The 20008-nt window shown below is 48.4% G+C and overlaps 1 protein-coding gene across 1 annotated transcript in view; it reads left to right on the plus strand.

The window, feature by feature from the left end:
- Cracdl (CRACD like) overlaps positions 1-20008 on the plus strand; it is a 75003-nt gene that overhangs the window by 43651 nt on the left and 11344 nt on the right. The window contains 3 exon segments of the mRNA XM_015499693.2: positions 1914-2126; positions 6730-8028; positions 8030-8801. Coding sequence (XP_015355179.2) covers positions 1914-2126; positions 6730-8028; positions 8030-8801 — 2284 coding nt within the window.

Raw genomic sequence — 20008 nt, forward strand, 5'->3', positions numbered from 1 at the left:
AAAAAGATGATGCATCCTTTAGAAATGTGCTTATGTAATGGGATATTTAACATAATGGTGCCTTAAATCCCAAGAGGATGGGATTTGGGGCTGTTTAATTTTATCCTGTATGACACCTTCTCTAAGCCCATGTGCTTGACAAAGCCACTTGAGATTATTGTTAAAGAAAAAAAAAAAAAAGACTTTGGCAGCAAATATGGACATGGCCACGGAGGTATTTCCTGACAGTGAGTTTTTCAGGAAACATGGAATTATTTTTTAAATTCACTGCAGCGTGCGTGAACACAATGAATGAAACCTTACCTGATGGGGTTTTATATGTCTAACTGGTCATGTTCTAGATTTCCTGGTATTAAGGTTTTACCAAGCTTTATCACCTCTTGGAATCCATGTCCTCAGAGGGCCTGGGGAGGGTCGAGTGAGATCAGATAGATGGGTGCTCCCCCTTCCCAGCAGGGCCAGCATCTTCTCTTCACCCATTGGCCTGGCCCCACCAGCTTTGCTCCCTGATTGATGGCCGTTCATGTGGGCACTGTCCACAGCCCATTCCTCAAAATGAGCCCCATTTTGAGGACAAACTTTGGAAAACACCTATGACCTAAGGTCACCCCTTAAAAAATCTCCTGAACCTCAATGCATTTCCTTTGTGCCACATTCTGCACGACTTAGACTAAGTCCTCTGCTTCCAGAAGCAAGACTGCAGGGAACGTATAGTGATCAGGAGTAGGCAGTGCAGATGACTCTCTGGATGCTGCCAACTCACCCATGAAGACATAAGCCAGCTTCCCCGTCCCAGCCTCCTCCCCAGAGAGACCCCTCCATACCCCACCCCATGAAGTTACACCACAGATCAAAGGCAGAACTCATGATCCTCCTAGTCATGATGGGATTGGTCTTCCCAGTTCCCGAGAACTTTCAAAATGACAGTGGGGACAAAAATGAGAGTTCTGAGGACAGAAGAGTCCCCTAATGGCAACATCAGCTGTGACATTAGCGCAGGGTTTACATGTGGACAGAAGTCAGGGAAGCTAAACTCCATGCCAAGGTCTCCCAGCCAAGAGTTTAAAGTGAGCTGAAGCTAAAAACCAGCAATACAAGTGCAGACTCACGTAGAGGAGGGACAGGGGCTGTTTACCCTTCGAAATCTTTGGGCTGTTAGATTTGTAGACCAGTAAGCAAAGGCTCATGTTGCACACATCTTAGCAGCATAACCCATGTAGACTGTACTTCGTGAGGGAGTATGCCATGTTTGATGGGCAGGTATCTTAGGATATTGCCCTTGGTCTTCCAGTGAGTGCCAGAATCCCCTTCCTCCCTGGAAACACCTTCTTTCTTTGCTGACCATCAGTTTTTCCCCACTGAGGTACAATCTATTAATATACTTTTAACTTACCAAGTGGTGACTTAAAGCCAGATTGCCCCAGGAGGTTGCAGAGCTCTCCAAGAATGAACAAAAGTCCAGTGATAGGATGCTGGGTAGGGCCTTGCCCTCCTTCCTGGACAACTTCTGTGCCCTGGCCCCTAAAATCCCAGCTCTCAGCTTCCATAGACAAAAGCAGGAGCTTCTACCCTTGGAGATACGGGCTGGACTGGTCCCTCGGGAAGATAGCTGGGGACGTGGGGGAGAGTGGTCCTGCTCAGGAAGCCTGTTCACAGGCTCTTGCATGGCCTTGGGAAGGAGTGGAAGGTTTCCAGGGTTTGGCCCAACACTTGGAACCCCCAGCCGTTTCACTTTCTAAAGGAGTATCCTGAATGCTGCCTGTCAAGAGCCAACCTGAACAAGTTTCCCTCCCAGGTAAAAGCCCGAGAGTGTGGGAGCACAATGAAAGGAGAGCCAGTGTGTCTGTGGGCTGTGCCCAGCCCTGTCTTGTCATGAAGTTAATGTTTGGTGTATTGCTCCTTGTCCCATGAAGGTCTCTTTAGTGTCCTCATCCCGGCCACAGTCTCCAGAGCACACGAACGATGCCACCAACTCCTCCCGGACCTCGGATAGCAGCCTGGCACCTGTGGCTGATTTCAGCTGCCCTCCAGAACTCTCCTCCTGCCTGGACAACTCTGCAGCCAAGCACAAGCTCCTGGTCAAGCCCCGCAACCAGCGGTCCAGCAAAATGAGGCGGCTGTCTTCGGTAGTGGGCTCCTCCTCTGCCCAGGGTCCAGGACGGGTGGGCTGGGCGGCCCTCAGCCCCTACCCTGCCCTCTCCCCCGCTGGGTCACACGCTCCCTCTGAGCACCATCCCTGTCAACGGGACCACACTGCAGGAACTGGAGTTGGTGGTTCATCTTTTTTAACATCAGTCAATGTCCCTCCCTTATATCAAGCCCGTCACAGGTTCACTCACTCGTTCCCCAGACCCTGTCACTCACATGCCGTGTGTGGTGCCTCAGCATCTTGGTCCTGGGCTTCTCTTCTCCTTGCTTTCTCGCCCCACACCTGGGTCTCCTTTCTGCTGCTTGAGCTCCTCAAGATGTCCCCAGCCTCAGGTCTTGGTACTGCTGTGTCCCCCTGCCCAAGACGCTCTGTTCCTGACCAGCTCTGTCTCAGCCTTAGGGGTCTCATCTCGGGATTCCTGTCCCAGAGAGGGTCACCATGTTTCTTTCACTCCTTCAGTGGACTTGCCACACATAGACAGGACCTTTGAAAATGTGTGTGTCCTCTTTGCGACCCTGTCCCCAGCTGTACCTCTGGCCCTTAAAGTGGTGCTAGCCACAGGGCTGGCATTTGGTAAGCCTTTGAGAGGATGACCAGTGGGTGACAGGAGCTGAAACCCTGGAGGGGACACCTGAGCAGCATGAGGACGTAGTTGGCAGCATGGGCCTCTTGCCCCACATAGAACAGACTCCTCTGTGGTAATGCTGCTTGGGAGAATCGTCTCCTTGTTCTGGAAGCTCAGCTGACTCATGGGGTACTCTGACCTCCTGGTATCTGTGAGTTAGAGGTCAACAGGGTGCCACTGTCCTCTTTGCCTGGAGGAGGTGACAATCAGGGCAAAGGGCCAGCCTGGACACAAGAGAATGACCGTGCTCAGAGAAACACTCACAGACCAACATCCTCTTCCCTCTCCTTCCCTCAAGAATGATGGCGAGGAGTTGATGAAGTGCCCAGGACAAGCTAGGCGCTTCAGCAGGAGACAGCAGGCTGGGCCCACTCAGGACTTCAGGGATCCCTGGGGAGAGTGGGGTTTCCCTTGGACGTGTGGGAGGCGCTTTGTGAACTCAGGGAAGCAGGATTGACTATGCCAGAAGAGTCAGGTGGGTCACCGCAGACTAACTTGCCAGCTGCGGCCAGAGCGCCAGTGCACATGCTGGGTGTCCAGTACAGTGACAGGGCTGTGCGCCGTGGGGACTTGATGGGTCCAGGAACTTCAGACCTGCCCGTGTTCTTTCAGGGTGGAGTCGTGGGGCCAGGCACAGGGCCAGCTCCCTTCTGGGCTCAGTTCTAGGCTTCATTCCCACGCAGAGGTCTTCTCCTCTGGTAAGGGCACATTTGGCTGGCCACAGCCCTGCCAAGACTTGGTGACAGAGGGAAGCCTGGCCTACTCTCCATATGGAATGTGCCATCCCCTGGCACTGCCCCCTAGGCAGAGCTGAACTTTACTTTTGAACTTGACTTTGTTCTTGAATTTCACTTTGTAGAATAACAGAAAGTTGGATGTACTCAGTTGGGGGAAATATGTAACCAGTCTTCCTGGATTTACCCTCTGATATTTTGGTATCTCCCAGCTACCTTTCCCCTTCACTGCTGGGTAGGGAGCAGGCCTGGCTATCTCAGGTTCTCAGAGGTGCCCATATTTTCCCAGTGGTCACCACTGTCCCTCCATTCACTGTTAGGTTACACATTGGAGGCCTTGTCCATCAGTATCCACAGCCCCCTTTGCCCTTTGGTCCTCTGGTCCCTCTTCCCAACCAGGAGGACCTTCCTCATGCCTTGGCCCCTTATAGGGATCAAGATGCTTCCAGCTGCTTCCTTACTGCTTCAGCTGTGGGAATGAGCTGCACATGGCCCCTCTGCTACCTTTCTGTCCCTGGGCACTTCTGTAGAGGGTCACTGTCCCTTTGGCTTTATGGGCAATGAGTCCTACTTTCCCCTGCTGTTTTGATCCCCCATATCATCCAGGGTCTTTTGCTCCATCACCCCTCCCCCACCAGTGAGCTCAGCTATCCTCAGTGTCTCCACTGTGGCCTCTTCCTGTTCCTGCTGTTGGCCTGGCCTGGCCTTCTCCAGCTGTGTTTCCAGGGGCTGACATCATTTCATATCATGGAGGCTCCTGAATCTTTTAGAGCTTTAGGATAAATGAAAAGGGCTCTTATTTTACAAACCCCATCATGTATAATAAAAACCCAGCTATAAAGACTGTGATATTTACCATGAATTTGAAATACATGTTCAGGCTGACCCCGTTTGCCCCCCGCCCCAGCAGAGGTTGGGAAAGACAAACACGAGTGGTTCCCTCAGCATTCTTTTCTGCCACAGACCACGCTCTGTGTGTGGCTCCACATGCAGAAGAGCTGAGCACCCATGGATGTTCACACCCACATCTCACTGTTACCAGTGGGTCCTCAGCCAACCCAGTCAGTGCCAAGAGCTGAGAACCTTGTGAACTCCATTTTGATAGGAGCAGTGTGGTTGGATAACTAGCCGCACGTTTCCTGGCTGGCAGAGACACCAAACATAGGACCCAGGTCTTAGAGACTGATGCCTGCTGTCTGCCCCGGGTGCTACAGAGATGATGTGGACACTGCTCTAAGGGGATTCCTTTTTGGCCAGATGAGCTGCTAGCCATAATAGCACTTTGCTGCACACCAAGCAGTTGGTCCCCCATTTCTGCTTGCTTGGGATGTTTCCAGGAGAAAAGCCACCGTAAGGACCCAAGAGGGAGGTGATGAGGAGGTTGCAGAGATGGAGTGGGCGAAACACCCAGGCAGTGCTCCCCTGGGGCTCTCCTCAGCATCCAAGCCTACCTCTGGAGTCCACGCTCCACACCAGTTTTCATCCTGCCCTGTTCCTCCACAGCGGCCCCCCTCGTAGCTGCCAGTGGCTCAGATCTACTCCCCAGCTTTCTGCTAACAGCCTGGCTTCTGTGATAGTTTCAAATCATGGCTCACTTCCCACAGCGATCTCAACAACAGTAGTTTCCTGTAGTATCCAAAGGCCAGGGTCATGGCAAAGTTAGGAACTTGCAGCTCTGGATGATCTTCTGTAGGTTTCTTTCTTTCATTGTAGATGGACACAATACTTTTATTTATTTTTATGTTGTGCTGAGGATCAAACCCAGTGCCTCACACATGATAGGTAAGCATTCCACCACTGAACCACAACCCCAGCCCATAATCTTCCCTAGGTTTCTTTGTGCATCATCTTTTTAAACCCAGAATAGGATTGTGTGTTTTAGTTATGTATGGTCATAAACAGCCCAATCTTCCTGGGTTTGCTTAGCAAGTGGATGCCAGCTGGGAAATGCTTAAAACTAACACAGGTTGGGGTGTAGCTCAGTGGTAGACCACTTGCCTAGCATGAGCAAGGCCCGGGGTTCAGTCCCTAGCACCACAAAAAATAAAATAAAAAATCTAAAAAAAAAAAAACAACAAATAACAATAAAACCACAAACATACCCCAGAGTGTCACATTTCAGGACAAGAGCAATGTTTATGCAACAGCCTGAGTGACACTTGAGGTCTGATGTCCTGAGCTTTTTAGAAAGATCAACCTCAGTACCCTCAACCTTTGAGACATTTTTACATATTGCTTTTGAGTGGTTTGTGATTATCTTAATTACATTCTTTTTTCCTGAGACAGGAGGCATGAACTTTTTGACAATCAGGAGGAAGTTAGACTAGAGTCTAGATTCTAGAGACCTTTTTAGAACTAAAAAATGCCACAAGGGAGTGTAAAGTTGTCAAGCCTGTAGTGCTTCAGGCGGCCAAAAAGGAGACTCATAAACTATAGGATTACCTAGAGGAGACAAATTTGCTATAGTTCTTGGGGATGGTGGTCCAGCATCTGGGAGGCACAGAGTGGGGGGCAGCATTCAGCCCCCACCTTGGGCACAGTGAGGGGACCTTGGTTAAACTTGAGTAGAGAGTAGGAGACACAGTGTAAGACCACAGAATAAGATTTTAAATTCATCTGAAATTTTTGGATTTTGTTCTATGAGCTGTGGTTAACTGTGGCCATGTTGGACATGATAATGAATCATCTTTGAGGAAACCTTTGAGGGTGCATCCCTGAGGAGAGCTGACATGGGGGACTGACTTAGAGGAGCACAGGGTCATAGAAAGAGCAATAGCTGTCCACCTGGTAGTTACCTGATAGGTTGGACTAGACCAAGATTTTTGACACTCTGAGCTCCTGGTTCTCCAAGTGCAAAAGGGAATGACGGCCCCCTCCTCATTGGGATGAACTGATGACTATGTGAAGTCACAAGTGCATAGCACAGTATGACACACACTGAGTCTCTCTACCTTGCCCTAGACAGTGGCATCTGCTGGTTTTTGGGCTCAGCCATAAGCAGCTAATAGCAACAGTTATTTTGAGGGTGTAATTGCCATTGTTCTGTGGAGGGTCCAGATAGAATAATAAGGAGAGATTAAGAAAAGACAGCTGTGTATGAATTTCAGCTCTGGAGATATACTGCTTTCTCAAAACCATTTTAGGCCTTAAAGAAAACAGTGAAGTCCTGGACTTCCAAATATCTGCTGCAGTGATGGTGTCTTCTCTCCTTTTTCTCCTAGCGGGCCCAGTCTGAATCCCTGTGCGATCTAATAGGCACCCCAGAAGAGGAAGAATATGATGAGAAGCTTTGGCCTCCAGTCAGCACAGAAGAGAACCCCAGCTCTGGACAATATGATCTGATGCTGCATAGAGACCCTGAGCCTCGGGGACTGGTCACCTTGCTGCCACCTGGGGGACCCCGCGCCAGACGTGCCCGCCTACAGCACTGCCCAGCACTCAGTGCTAGCATTGAGGATGGGCTCTCCCCTGGGGATGATGTCTCAAGCTTCCTAGTGATCCCGGAAGTCATTGAGCCTGTGGCAGTCTCAGCCCCATGCTTGGAGTCCCCATCTCTGCCAGAAAGCTCCCTGCATCCTAGTTCTGACCATGAAATCCAGCGCAGTAAAATCCAGAAGAGGGGCAAAATCCAGGACAGTGAAATCCAGAAGGACAGTGAGATCCAGAAGAGTGGTGAAATCCAGAAGGACAGTGAAATCCAGAAGAGGGGTGACATCCAGGAGGACAGTGAAATCCAGAAGAGGGGTGACATCCAGGAGGACAGTGAAATCCAGAAGAGGGGTGAAATCCAGAAGAGGGGTGATATCCAGGAGGACAGTGAAATCCAGAAGAGGGGCGAAATTCAGAAGGACAGTGAAATACAGTTCAGGGACAAAATCCAGGAGGACAGCAAAATCCAGAAAAGGGATGAAATCCTGAAAGACAGTGAAATCCAGAAGATGGAAATCCAGGAGGAGAACAAAATCCAGGAGAGTGAAATCCAGAAAAACAGTGAAATCCAGGATATCGAAATCCAGGAAAGTGAAATCCAGAAGGTCAGTGAAGTCCAAAAGGAGCCACCCATCGCAGGCCCGTGTCCCCTAGTCACGGGCACAGCTGAGGAGGAGGTGTGTGCTTCTGGAGAGATGGGAAGTCCACCAGTGCCCTGCGTCTCTGAGAGGAATGTGGCTCCTGCCCAGACTGTCACCACCACCATCACCTTGGAGACACCCTCGGATCCAGAGGGTCCAGGCCAAGGCGTGCAGGAGGAAGAGGGGCCCGCACTGGCAGTGCCAGGACCCAGCGGAGCCGCGGGAGAGCCCTCCGCCTTGGCCCCCAGCCCTCCGATGCCCAAGAGCTGCCTGAAGCATAGGGCGGCGAGCGTGGGCCTGGCCGGGTCCCCGGTGCAGGGCGCAGGGCAGTCACCCCCGCGGGAGCGCAGCCCGGGTGCCCCGGACGCAGAGGCCCCGCGCCCAGCCCGCGCCAAGGCTGAGCGGGCGGAGCCCTCCCAGGGGGCCCCCGAGAGGGCAGCGCCGGGGCGGAAAAAGCGGGAGAGGTGGCGGGGAGCTGCGCAGCGTGAAGAAGTTCTCGGTGTCCTCGAGCAGGGCGCGGTCACGGCCCAGCGCCGCCAGAGCCCCGGAGCCCGCCGGGGTCCCCGGTCCCCGCCTGCCGCTCCTGAGGAACAGCGGCCTGGCCTGGAAGAGCGAGGCGGCGCTCGACGACCTCCAGGGGCTCCCTGAGCCCGTCATCGCAAAACCAGACCCTCCGAAGCCAGCAGAGTGCGACCCTCAGGACTCAGGGGACATTGTGGGCGGCCAGGCCCGGCCAAGCAGAAGCCCCCAGAATGCCAAGACCACTCCAAGCGGCGCAGAGGCCGGCCCCGCCGTGCAGGAGCCACCCCCAAGCGAGGACAGAAACCCCTTCCCCGTCAAGCTGCGCTCCACCTCCCTCTCTCTAAAGTACAGAGAGGGCCCTTCCCAGGAGGCAAAAGGCGTCAAGAGGCACAGTGCGGAGGTGCGGTTAGAGAGAGGACTGACTCTGCCCTCCAAAGACGAGCAGGGTCACACGGGGGCCACCCCGGCTCTTCGAGGTGCCAGGTCTCCCACTGGCCAAGGAAAGGGGAAGGCCCGGGCACCTGAGCAGCTCGGCTTCAAGCCACCACTACCCAGGAAGCCACTTCTGCAGAGCTTCACCCTCCCGTACTCCTCTGTGACCCCAGAGGCCAGTCCTGGAGAGCCAGAGAAAGTCACCCCACCTGTGGACTCCAGGAAGGAGAGTAGGATGGCGGAGAAGAAATCACAGCACAGGGGAGCAGGTAAGAGCCCCTGTTGGAGAATTAACAGTGGGAAATCCACATTGGTTGGAATTTCTTGGGGGATGGCCACAAAGTGTGTAAATACGGTAGGTACAAACCTTGATGCAAGGAGAACTGGACAAAAGAATCACAATTGCTCTTAGTACCCCTGATGTTTGTGTTTGATTAAGAATTGGGCGGCAAGAGGTGTAGATCAGTGGTATAGCCCTTGCCTAAATTTTTTTTGCAAGGCCTTGGGTTCCATCCCCAGCATTGAAAACCAAACCAAAAAAAAAAAAAAAACACACAAACAAAAACAGAAAACCTCTGAATAAGAGTTAGGAATAGAGACCGACAGATACCAGGATTTTATGAGAATACAGACAAGTCATATATGTGGATATAATAAGAGCAATGTAAAATGGATTCTTTCTTGGAGATGGTAGGATCCTCAGTGGTCCATCCTACAAAAGTATCTCCCACTCTGTCTCAGATAACAGGCCCCAAATTCCAAGACATGTGCTCATTTTGATGTAGGTTCTCCCACGGTCTGAGCTACTGCTTGGCTATAAATGGAGCATTTCACTTCTCCGCCAGTGAGAGCCCTGACCTTTTCCCCCCAAAGAAGAATTTCTTCCTGTTTTAGAATCAGGCCCTTGTGGCCTGGCCTCACATAGAAAATATCCTTTTCTTCTTTGTTTGTTTGTTTTTGGTACCAGGGATTAAATTTGAGGGCACTCAACCACTGAGCCACATCCCCAGCCCTTTTGTATTTTATTTAGAGACAGGGTCTCACTGAGTTGCTTAGTGCCTCACTTTTGCTGAGGCTGGCTTTGAACTTGGGATCCTCCTGCCTCAGCCTCATGAGCTGCTGGGATTACAGGCATATGCCACCACACCCAGCCTGGAAAACACTCTTTTTATGATCGCACTCATAAGTCTTTGTGAAACATAACTTCTCTCAGAAGATCAAGGATCAGTATTTATTTTCTGTCGCAAAAGGGAGATCATGGTAAGATGAGAGCAACACATAAGAATCTTTAAAAGCAAATATCTTTTAAGATAAGAAAGGACAAAATAAATGACTTTTCTGTCTGTTTGACATTTGTCACATTTTATAATGTTTCTGATAAAATGAGAAATCTGTTGGACACAGATATATGCAGTGGAGCTAAATAATCATTCATTGCTGGTTTGTTTTATTAGTGGAAATCCATGTACCAGGAAGCAAAACTACACAATTGGTTCGTATGTGTATGATGGGGACCCTAGAGAGAAGCTTTCCATGGGAAATTCTATTTGACAATGTTTCTGGCTATTTTAAGTGGTACTAGAAGCCCAGGAATCCACTTAAGCACTACTTTAGGGGACAGAGAAGAAACAGAACTCAGTGGCTGTTTTTGGAGAATCCTGCACCCTAAAAGGAAGGTGCATGGCAGGGGGGAACCGTTAGCTCATACAAATTAACACAAATGCAAAAAACACTCTGTTTTCTGTGTCCCGGCTAGGAAGTTAGAGAAGATGTGAAGTCTAAAACACTGAGTTTCTAACTAAGGTGACACCCCCAGATTCAAGGAATTCCAAAGAACCCCCAGGTGTGAACTGGACCCTGAGCCCCATGGTTCAGCCATAATTTTTGTGTGCTGCTGCTCCATTACAGTAATCAGTGAGGAGCTTGGGGAAGACTCAAGTCACGCTGATGGCCCACTCTGCAGATCTCTAACACGTTATTAAAGTGAATGTAGGGTGAGTCAAAAAGCCATCTTAATGGCAGGGGGTGTTGCTCTGTGCGGATGAAATCAATATCAGCACCATCCACCTCCAGGGCGAGGAACTGAAAATGCCTCTCAAGGGCTTGCCAAATGAATGGAACTTAAAAACAGGACATTCAGGGACACAGAACTGGAAAAGAAGCACCACAGGGCAGCACTTGGCTCCTTAATTAGGTATGACCTCCTCAGCCAAGGCTGCCAGGTCATCAGCACTATATAAAATGCTCGGGATAGTCTCAGTAGTGACACTTTTTGTGTTTTTTCTTTGACTTGTAAAATGCAATTCAGTATTTCTTTAAGGCTTTGCTTAAATAATAGAATTTTCTTGTCCATCTATGTATATTAACATTCTCTAAGCCACAGAAGTAATCAAATGAATTCCAAAGTGAAAGAAACTAGAATACTTTTATGGGCACAGGTAATGATTTTCATTTTAATGCAAAGAGAAGAAGAGAGGAATCACCCACATTCTGTTAGGAACCATCCTCCCTGGAGGCCATATTTGAGACATAAATCTCAGGATGAGCTGTGGGTGCTGCTGGTCCCACTCCAGACCTTGGGCTCCAGGGCCTGCCTCCTGCAGACCAGGGCAGAATCTCAGGCTCAGTTTCTGAAGCAGCCCCTACAACTTCCCCAGGCAGGATCTGTTTATGGTTTAATTCATTATTATTACTTCTTCCCTCATTGTCATCGCTCCCAAATTATAGCAGCTGGAGGCAATTTGATTCATACAAAACATATAGATAATAAAAGTTTTAATAACAGTGTTCATCTGTTTTCCAGGAAGACCTAATTATTGCTGTTTATTATCTTGTGATGTCAGGTACTTCGCCCACAGCTCCTGGGGCTGCCATCTCCCCAGTGCCCCCTCCAGGGCATGGGCCATAAAGTTAGATTATTGAAGTGTCCCCAGATGGGTACACAGTTCTGCCTTGGGCACTCCAGCAGCTGTGGCTCTAGCACTCCTGTTCATCTTTGTCCTCTTCTTCCTCCTCTTCCTCCTCCTCCTCCACTTCCTCCTCCTCCTCCTCCTCCTCCTCTTCTTCTTCCTCTTTTCCACATCTTGTGTTCCCTTCTTTGAAGGAATGGAGAAACCCTGTAGGGCAGAAGGGGGGAAGAACACAATGACTGTTTTAATAAACATGAAGCCTGGTTTGCCAAAGGTGCTGATCTGCACAGGGACACCTTGAGTGGTGACTACAAGCCAGGTACTGGGTTTGTGCTCAACAGAGAATACTTGTTTGTAGGCTTGGTTCACAATTTGCTCATCTACATTTTGAGGAAAATGGCTCAGGGTTATCAGCCTTGTTCATTTATGCAGGATATTAAGCATCCTCCTGTTGGACCTATTACAGATCAGGAAGCAGCTTTCTACACACAGGATAAGAACAGAGGAGTTTTAGGCTTGTGTGGAAAACTTGTAACACACACACACACACACAAAAAAAAATGTATAGGAAAGAAGAATCACTCTGAAGTCTACTCTTCAGATGTCACCTGTCTGCCTTGCCTTCTTATCTTTTTCTGGGTGTGGAGCATGAGGTTAATTTTGCATATTTTGTAGTCACATGTTGGTGTTTTGGAAGGTAGCTCAACACATTGCCATTCTCTCCTGGGACCTTATTTGATAACCAGCAGTGACCTCCAAGCTGAGCTCCAGTCCACTGTTGTAATGTACCTCAGTCCTAGACCCTTTTTAAGAGTCTGATCCTCATTCATTCATGAATTCATTATTTCAGCAAATATTTAGTTTACTCCTGCTACACACAAGCAGTGTCACACAAGCAGTGGGCTCTCCCCCAAAGAGAAAAAACATGAGCATCTTACCTTTAGGAGGCTCCTTCAGGAGGAATCCGCTGGATGCAATAGCAGAGTATAGAGATACCCATCTTGTCTTTGGATGTCAAGGACCTTTTCTAGAAAAAAGTGGGCTCAAAGAAACTGTCACCCTTCTCTAAGGACAAAGTTATTTCAGTTATAGTTAAACTCATTTGAGGTTTGAACCCAGGGGTCTTAAACCACTGAACTACATCCCTAGCCCTTTTCAGTTTTTATCTTGAGACATGGTCTCATTAAGTTGCTTAGAGTCTCACTAAGTTGCTGAGGGAGGCCTAGAACTTGCAATCCTCCTGCCTCACCCTCCTAAGTCACTAGGATTACAGGTGTGCACCACCATGCCCCATGTAGTCAAGTTCATTTGGATAGGGGTGTGTGTGTGTGTGTGTGTGTGTGTGTGTGCGTGTGTGCCTGTGCCTCCTTCTCAAAATGCATCCATGTCTCTTGAATTTTAAAATAAAACATGAAACCTATCCTCTCAAAATTCTAAGTGTACAATACAGTATCATTGACTATAGGTACAGTGTTGTATAGCAAACCTCTAGAATTTATTCGTCTCACATAACTGAAATTTGACATATGTAATTAGTATTAATTTCCCATTTCCTTCACCCCCAGATGCTGGGAACCACTATTCTGTGTTTTGACTCTATGAGTTTGACTATTTTAGATTCTACATATGAGCGTGAGCATGTGGTATGTATCTTTCTGTGGCCTTTTTCGCTTAGTATAGTGCCTCCAGGGTTCATCTATGTTGTTGCATATGGAAGAATTTCCTTCCTCTTTGAGGCTGAATAATAGTCCATTGAATGTACGTACCACTTTTATTTATCCATTTATCCTCTCTTCTAAAGGACAACATTAGGGAGTAAAACTACTGATCCCTAGACATTAACATGATAGAAAGTGGGTACTATGAGTAATTCTATGCACATAAATTCAGCCAATGAGAAGAAAAATGGCCAATTCCTTGAAAGACAAACTATCAAACTTGCAAAGAAGAAATAGATATCCTAAATAGTCCCATATCTGTTAAAGAAATCAAATCTTTATTTAAAAACTTTCCAGAATAGAAAACTGAAGGCCCAGTTTTACTGTTGATTTCTACCAAACATTTGAGGAATAAATAATACCAATTATATAAAATCTCATGCAGAAATAAAGAAGAGGAAGCAAACACTTCTCAATTTGTTTTGTGAGGCTGATACCAAAATTAAAGACAGTACAGAATACTGTGGACCTATATCCCTCATTGATTTAGATGAAAAAAGTCTTTAAAAAATATTATCAAACTGTTTATTCTAACCACATGTGTCAGGAGCATATGAACATCCAAAGGCAAAATTATGCGCCTTGATATAAATCTCACATTATACACAATAATTAATTCAAAGGGGTCATGGCCCTTAACTGTAAAATGAAAACTATGAAACTTTGAAGAAAAAAATAGGAGAAAATCTTGGGGGCCAGGCAAAGAGTTCTTAGATTTGCATGATCTATAAAAGGAAATGTGATAAATTTGACTTAATAAAATTGAAAACATTGTTTAGAAAAAACGTTGTTAAGGAAATAAAAAGATGATCTGTACACTACAAAAAATATATGCAGATCACACATCTAGTAAAAGACTACTATCTAGAATACATAAAGTATTCTCAAACTCAACAGTAATAAAAACAAACCAATTAGAAAATGGGCAAAAATAGTGAATATCCACCAGAGAAGATATGCATATGTCAGATAAGCACATGAGAAGGTGTTCAGCTCCATTAGCCATTAGGGAAACACAAAACCTTAATCATTAAGTTATTAAAATAGCCAAAACAAAAAATATCAATATACCATGTGCCAGGGAGGATGTGGAATGGCACTCTCATTCTGTTACAGTGCATTTCTTTATGTATTGATGATGAGAGTAGAAAATGGTACAGTACATTGGAAAACAATTTGACATCTTCTTTGACACACTTGCCTTGTGACCCAGCAATCCCACCTCTAAGTGTTTATCCTAGCTAAATGAAAAACTCAGTTCCAAAAAAGACATAGGTGAGTGCTTATTACAGCATTTTTCATAATCACCAGAAACTAGCAATAACCCAAATATTGTTCAGCTGGTGAATGAATAAGCAGTGATACATCTGTACAATGGAATACTATTCAGCAAGAAAAAAGAAATGAACTCTTGATAATGCATAACAACATGGATGAATGCTAACTGTAAATGGAGTCAGTTGCAAAAGATTATAAGCTGAATTAGTCCATTTACATGCAGTCTGGAAGAGGCAAAAATACAGAGGTAGAGAAGAGATCAGTAATTGCCAGGGGCTGGAGGTAAAGACAAGATTTTTTTCTACAAAGATGAAGGACAGGGACTGGGGTCGTGGTTCAGTGGTAGAGCACTTGCCTCACATGTGTGAGGCACTAGGTTCGATTCTCAGCACAGCCTATAAATAAATAAGATAAAGGTCCATCAACAACTAAAAAAATTTTTTAAAAAAGATGAAGGACAGGAACATTCTCCAGGATATTGGCACTACCCCGTCCAATTCATGATGGTTGTTACAAGAATCTAAGCATGTGTTGTTAAAACTCAGAACTTCACAACAAAGAAAGTGAATTTTACTGTGTGTAAATTTTAAAATACACAAAAAAGAGATAGTGACCTCCTCTTTACCCCTTTGTAAACTTCCGCAGTCCCCTCAGAGGGAACTGCCACTAACAACCAATATAGACACATGAACCCTCCATTGTTGATCACAAAACACGGTACAGACACGTCTGATATTTCCATTGCATGATGAAGTGAGATGTTCCTTCAGATTGGAGTGAGTGGCCTTGAGCTCATTCTTTGAAGCACCACCTGAGCAGTCACCGCATTCCTTGAGTCAGTCCCCTCCCGACAGGGCACTGCTCTTGCTTTGAGTTCTGCCCTCTTGTCCACAGTGCTGTGCTTGTCATTTTGTCCATCCCTAGCACCCTCAGTTCTCTGGGATCTATTCCTGAGTGGATTCTCTAGATCACAGGGCATTTGCACGTCTAGTAGGCAACTTGAAATCGCCCTCCATAAGAGCCATACTGTTTCAAGCTTCTTCCTGCCCTGCAGAGACTATCTCCTCTCATCAGCACTGGGCAGGGCCAGTCTCTCCCCCAACAGCTGACCTGGTGGAAGAAAAATGTCAGTCATGTTGTACACCCTGGGCAGCAAGTTCCTAGTGGGAAGTGCCTTTACCCTCCCTGCATTCCTGTCCCCATACCAGCCCTCCTCTCCTTGAATCTGACCTCCTTCCAACTCGCTTCTCACTCTCTCTTCGGTGTCATGGATCTAACTGAAACCCGAGTTCTCCACTTCTGCTGGAGGTCCCTGCAGCTGAGAACCCTGTTGCAGCTCCTAATGGTGGGCTGTGCCCTCTAGGGGTGCCGCAGACCCCATCAGACACTTTCAAATTTCTTCTTTCTGGATTCTTCTCCTGCAAATTCAATGAATGGAATCCACAGTTGGGGATGAGTGAGGGTAAGAGCAGCATTTATTCAAGGGTGAACAGAAACAATTCTGCAGGCGAGAGGGGACCTGAGAGGGGACCCGAGAGGGGACTGGAGAGGGGTTGCCGCTTGAGCCTGCTAGTCCAGGGGTCTACGTGGCGTTTGGATGGGTGCTCTAGGTCCAGATTCATGCAGTCAGGGTTTGGGAAAGTACTAACGCTGTTGGTGAACCCTGAAGTCTGGACTTCGTCCAGGTCTGTCCCACTCTGTTTTCTTGCTGCTCACTGAAATCCCAGTCTCCCAGGAGGTTGAAGTTGGTGGGTCATGGGTGCCGGGGTCTTCCAGGCTGCTGTGCTGTGTGGCGCAGGCGTCCACACTGGGCCTGGGCCAAGCCGCAGTGGGGTGACAGGTGGTGTACTCTGGCTGGCCTCGGCCCTGGCTTACTGTGCCTCAGGCCCGCTCTGGCATGGAGGGGTCTGCATAGCTGTGATCTCTGCAGGTGCACAGTGCCCAGGACACCTGCTTGGGCTTGGCTAGGGACAGCACCAAGTAGTTGTCCATGAGACTGGGCCTCTACTGTGCTCTTGCCCGCTCAGGACACCGCTTTACCATTATGCTCTGGGGACGTGGGCTTGGCTTCATAACCGTGGAGCTTCCTCTTTAAAAACTCTGCCTCCCCGTCACAGAGCAAAGTTCAAACTTCTTGGTAAGCTACTTAAGGCCTTTTAGATTCTGCCCACTCAGTAATTATTTTGTTTGTTTTTTATTTGGGGGTTTCTTTTGGGGAAGGGGATACCAGGGATTGAACACAGGAGTGCTTAACCACTGAGCCACATCCCCAGCCCTTTTTTTATTTTTTATTTAAAGACAGGGCCTTGCTAAGTTGCTTAGGGCCTTGCTAAGTTGCTGCGGCTGGCTTTGAACTTGCAATCCTCCTGTCTCAGCCTCCTGAGCTACTGGGATTACAGGCAGCGTGTGCCACCACGCCTGCTGACCAGTCAAAATTCTACTGTTCTAAGCTCTTGCCCTCCCCCTCACTCCCTGACTCTCCCCTAGCTTCACGCCTACCCCCAGCTACCGACCTCTGCCACATGGACCACACTTCAGCTCACCCCCAACTCAACTTCTTAGGAATATCTGGGTTTTTTCCCCCTCTGTTGAACACCCTGCCCAGGGTTCCTGTCCTGCAGTGGGGGTCCTCAGGCCACGGGTGCATGACCAGTGCAGGGATGAGAGAGCAAAGCAAGGCAGGAGCTACAGGTGAGACTGAGGACTTGGATCTGGAGGTTTGACTCAGCTATACCCCTCAGGGGCTGGGGGACCCCAAGCAAATTGAGTTTCTCAACTTCTAAGCCTTAATTTCCTCCTTTGGAAAGTGAGGCTATTAATAATAAGGGAACATAGGACAGCAAGAGCATTTTAACTGAAACATGTGGCAGTTCCATATAGTACCATGATGCTTTCCTAAGGATGGACCCAAGTGTCCTTATCTCAGCTGCAAAGAACACAGTCTGACTGGGATTCTCCCCATCCTGGTTGTGCTTAAGGTGCCAGTGCATAGGCAGAGCTTGATAGACCCAGAGAATGTGTTGAAGATCAGTGGCAAGTCAGGAGCCCACCTACCCCAGGAAGGGTGGGGGGTTTGAAACTTCCTTGGAGAGCACAGCTGTAGTTCTGTGAGCCCCTAGGTCAGGAGGCATGGACTAGGGGAACCTCCCTCACCCAGAGTCTCCACAGAGGGCTCCCATGAAACTTCTTGGATAACTGGACAAATGTACCCTTCAATTTGGGCACATGGAGGATTGGTACTGGACTCATGGCTATGGGCCAGAAAGGGGTACCTCATGACCCATCTTCTCCCAGAGCCCTGCCTGATGGGCTACCTAGAGGGCAGGGGGACACTGGGGAGCAGAGTCATAGCCAGAAGGACCCAGCCATGGACAGGAACCTTCCAGAGTCAGTTTTGGACATCAGTCAAGCCTGACCAGAACAAAACCCACTGAGAGAGTGGCAGGTGCCAATCACAGGACAGCCCTGACTGTCCTCCCAACTGATTCTCAGTATTGAGAAAGGAACCCCGGCTCAGACACCACGCGTTCAGGAGACAGGAGACGTCACCTGACTGGGCTCGGAGGCCATGAGTTCTCATTACTGATCACAACCAAAGTGACTTCAGTGACTGCTGGGACCTGAGAAGGACTGGGAAGATTCTGGGACTCAAGTTTCCATCTGGGGCAGAGAACATCAGGGTGGAGCATGCATTGCTCTGTCTGGAACCTGCAGATGCAGCCCACCCCCAGGGGGCGGAGGGGCAGTGGCCCCCACTTCAGAGGGGCTACTTCGGCACTTTTTCCAGGGTGGTCATTAACCCTGGGGGGGAGTGATGCCCCTTGTGGACTTGACCCCAAGGTCAGGGGAGGAGGAGGGGGGAAGAGGAGAAAGCAGTGTTGTTGTGACAAGTGGGCAGCTGTCCCAGGCCTCTCGGAGGAGGGCTGAGGACAGAGGGGCCCGAAAGCCAGAGAAAGTGGCAAGAAGTGAGGCCAAAGGTGGTGACTGTGTGGGCACCTACCCTGCACAGCCCTGGGAGTAAACGTCCTGCGGGCCGTACACAAGCAGAGCCTGCAGAGGGGAGTCATCTGTCAGCTCCTTTCTCAGGAAGTGGGCCATATGGCTAGCTGGACACTCTGTCTCAGCCACAAAGGAAACACCCTGGGCTTGCCCTTGAAGGTTCCCAGGAGGGAACATCTGCCCAGTGGCAAGGAGGTTGGCAGTTGGCAATGCTGGCTGCAGAAATCAGGGTCACCTGGGAGCTCACCCCCAGAGGCTGATGGACTGGTCCAAGGGACTACCAGACAAGGCTATTTTTAAAGGGTCCCGGTGGTTTTAATGAGTGACCAGTGTTGAGATCCCCTCTTCTAGGGCATTCCTCAAACTAGAAAGTGCTTAAAAATCTGATTAAGTTGCTATTTCTGATTCATCATTTATGCATGATAACAGCCCCGCTGGTCTGAGGACCCCACTTTGAGTGGCCAGGATCCAGAAGTGTGGTATCCACCATGGAGCCACTTGCTACTAGTGTCCATTAGGCTGTTCAAATTAAATTAAAAATTCACTTCCTTAGTCACACCAGCCACATTTCCAGGGCTCAGGAGCCACGTACGACTAGACAATAGCACATAAAAACATTTCCATTGTCACAGAAAGTTCTCTTGGATAGTGCCAAGGTAGACAGTGTGTTATTTGGGGACTGTCATTAGCAAATAGCATCTTTCTGAGATCCTGCAAGGACATTGCTCTTCTCAAAAATGTCTTGGGAGACAGGTGCAGTGGCACACACCTGTAATCCCAGCAGCTCAGGAGGCTGAAGCAGGAAAATCGCAAGTTCAAAGCCAGCCTCAGCAACTTAGGCGCTCAGCAACTTAGCAAGACCCTGTCTCTAAATAAAAAAATAAAAGAGACTGGGGATGTGGCTCAGTGGCTAAGTGTCCCTGGGTTCAATTCCTGGTACAAAAAAAAAAAAAAAAAGTCTTGGGCATTCAAGCACCATTAATTTTACCTCTCTGTCTGTATATCTGATCAGCTTCCCAGAGTCAGATTTACCCACCACTTACACATTCTGTAAATGAGTAAATAATGACAATGGTAATTAACATATACTAAGTGTTTTCTAGGTACCAAGTATCGTGTTAAATGCTTTATATATTAATTTCCAACAGTAATCTTATTTAATGAACAAGAAATCTGAAGTATGGAAGAAGGAACGTGCCCAGGACACATAGCTAGAAAACTGTGTGGGAGAGTTTGGGGCCACAAGGGGTGGGCTCTGTGGCTCCTGCTCTCTGCACTCTTAAGCTGTGCTGCAGTGGTTCTCAGCTGGGAATGATTTTGTCCTTCAGGGGACATTTGGCGGTACTTGGAGACAGATTTGATTATCACAATGCGAGAGAGGAGGGGGTGGGGGTTGCCAGCATTTGGTGGGTAGAGATGCTGAACATTCTCCAATGCACAGGACAGTGCCCCAGGACACAAAGCTGCCTAGCCCAGTGTCAGTGGCACCACGGTCAAGTAAGGGACTCTGTTTGCCACTCATGAGTAAGTTATGTGGGGAAGGAGTCGGTGCATAGGAATGTGTGGTCACAT

The sequence above is a fragment of the Marmota marmota genome, unplaced genomic scaffold, assembly GCF_001458135.2.
Source record: "Marmota marmota marmota unplaced genomic scaffold, marMar, whole genome shotgun sequence".
In the NCBI taxonomy this organism is placed as follows: Eukaryota; Metazoa; Chordata; class Mammalia; order Rodentia; family Sciuridae; genus Marmota; species Marmota marmota.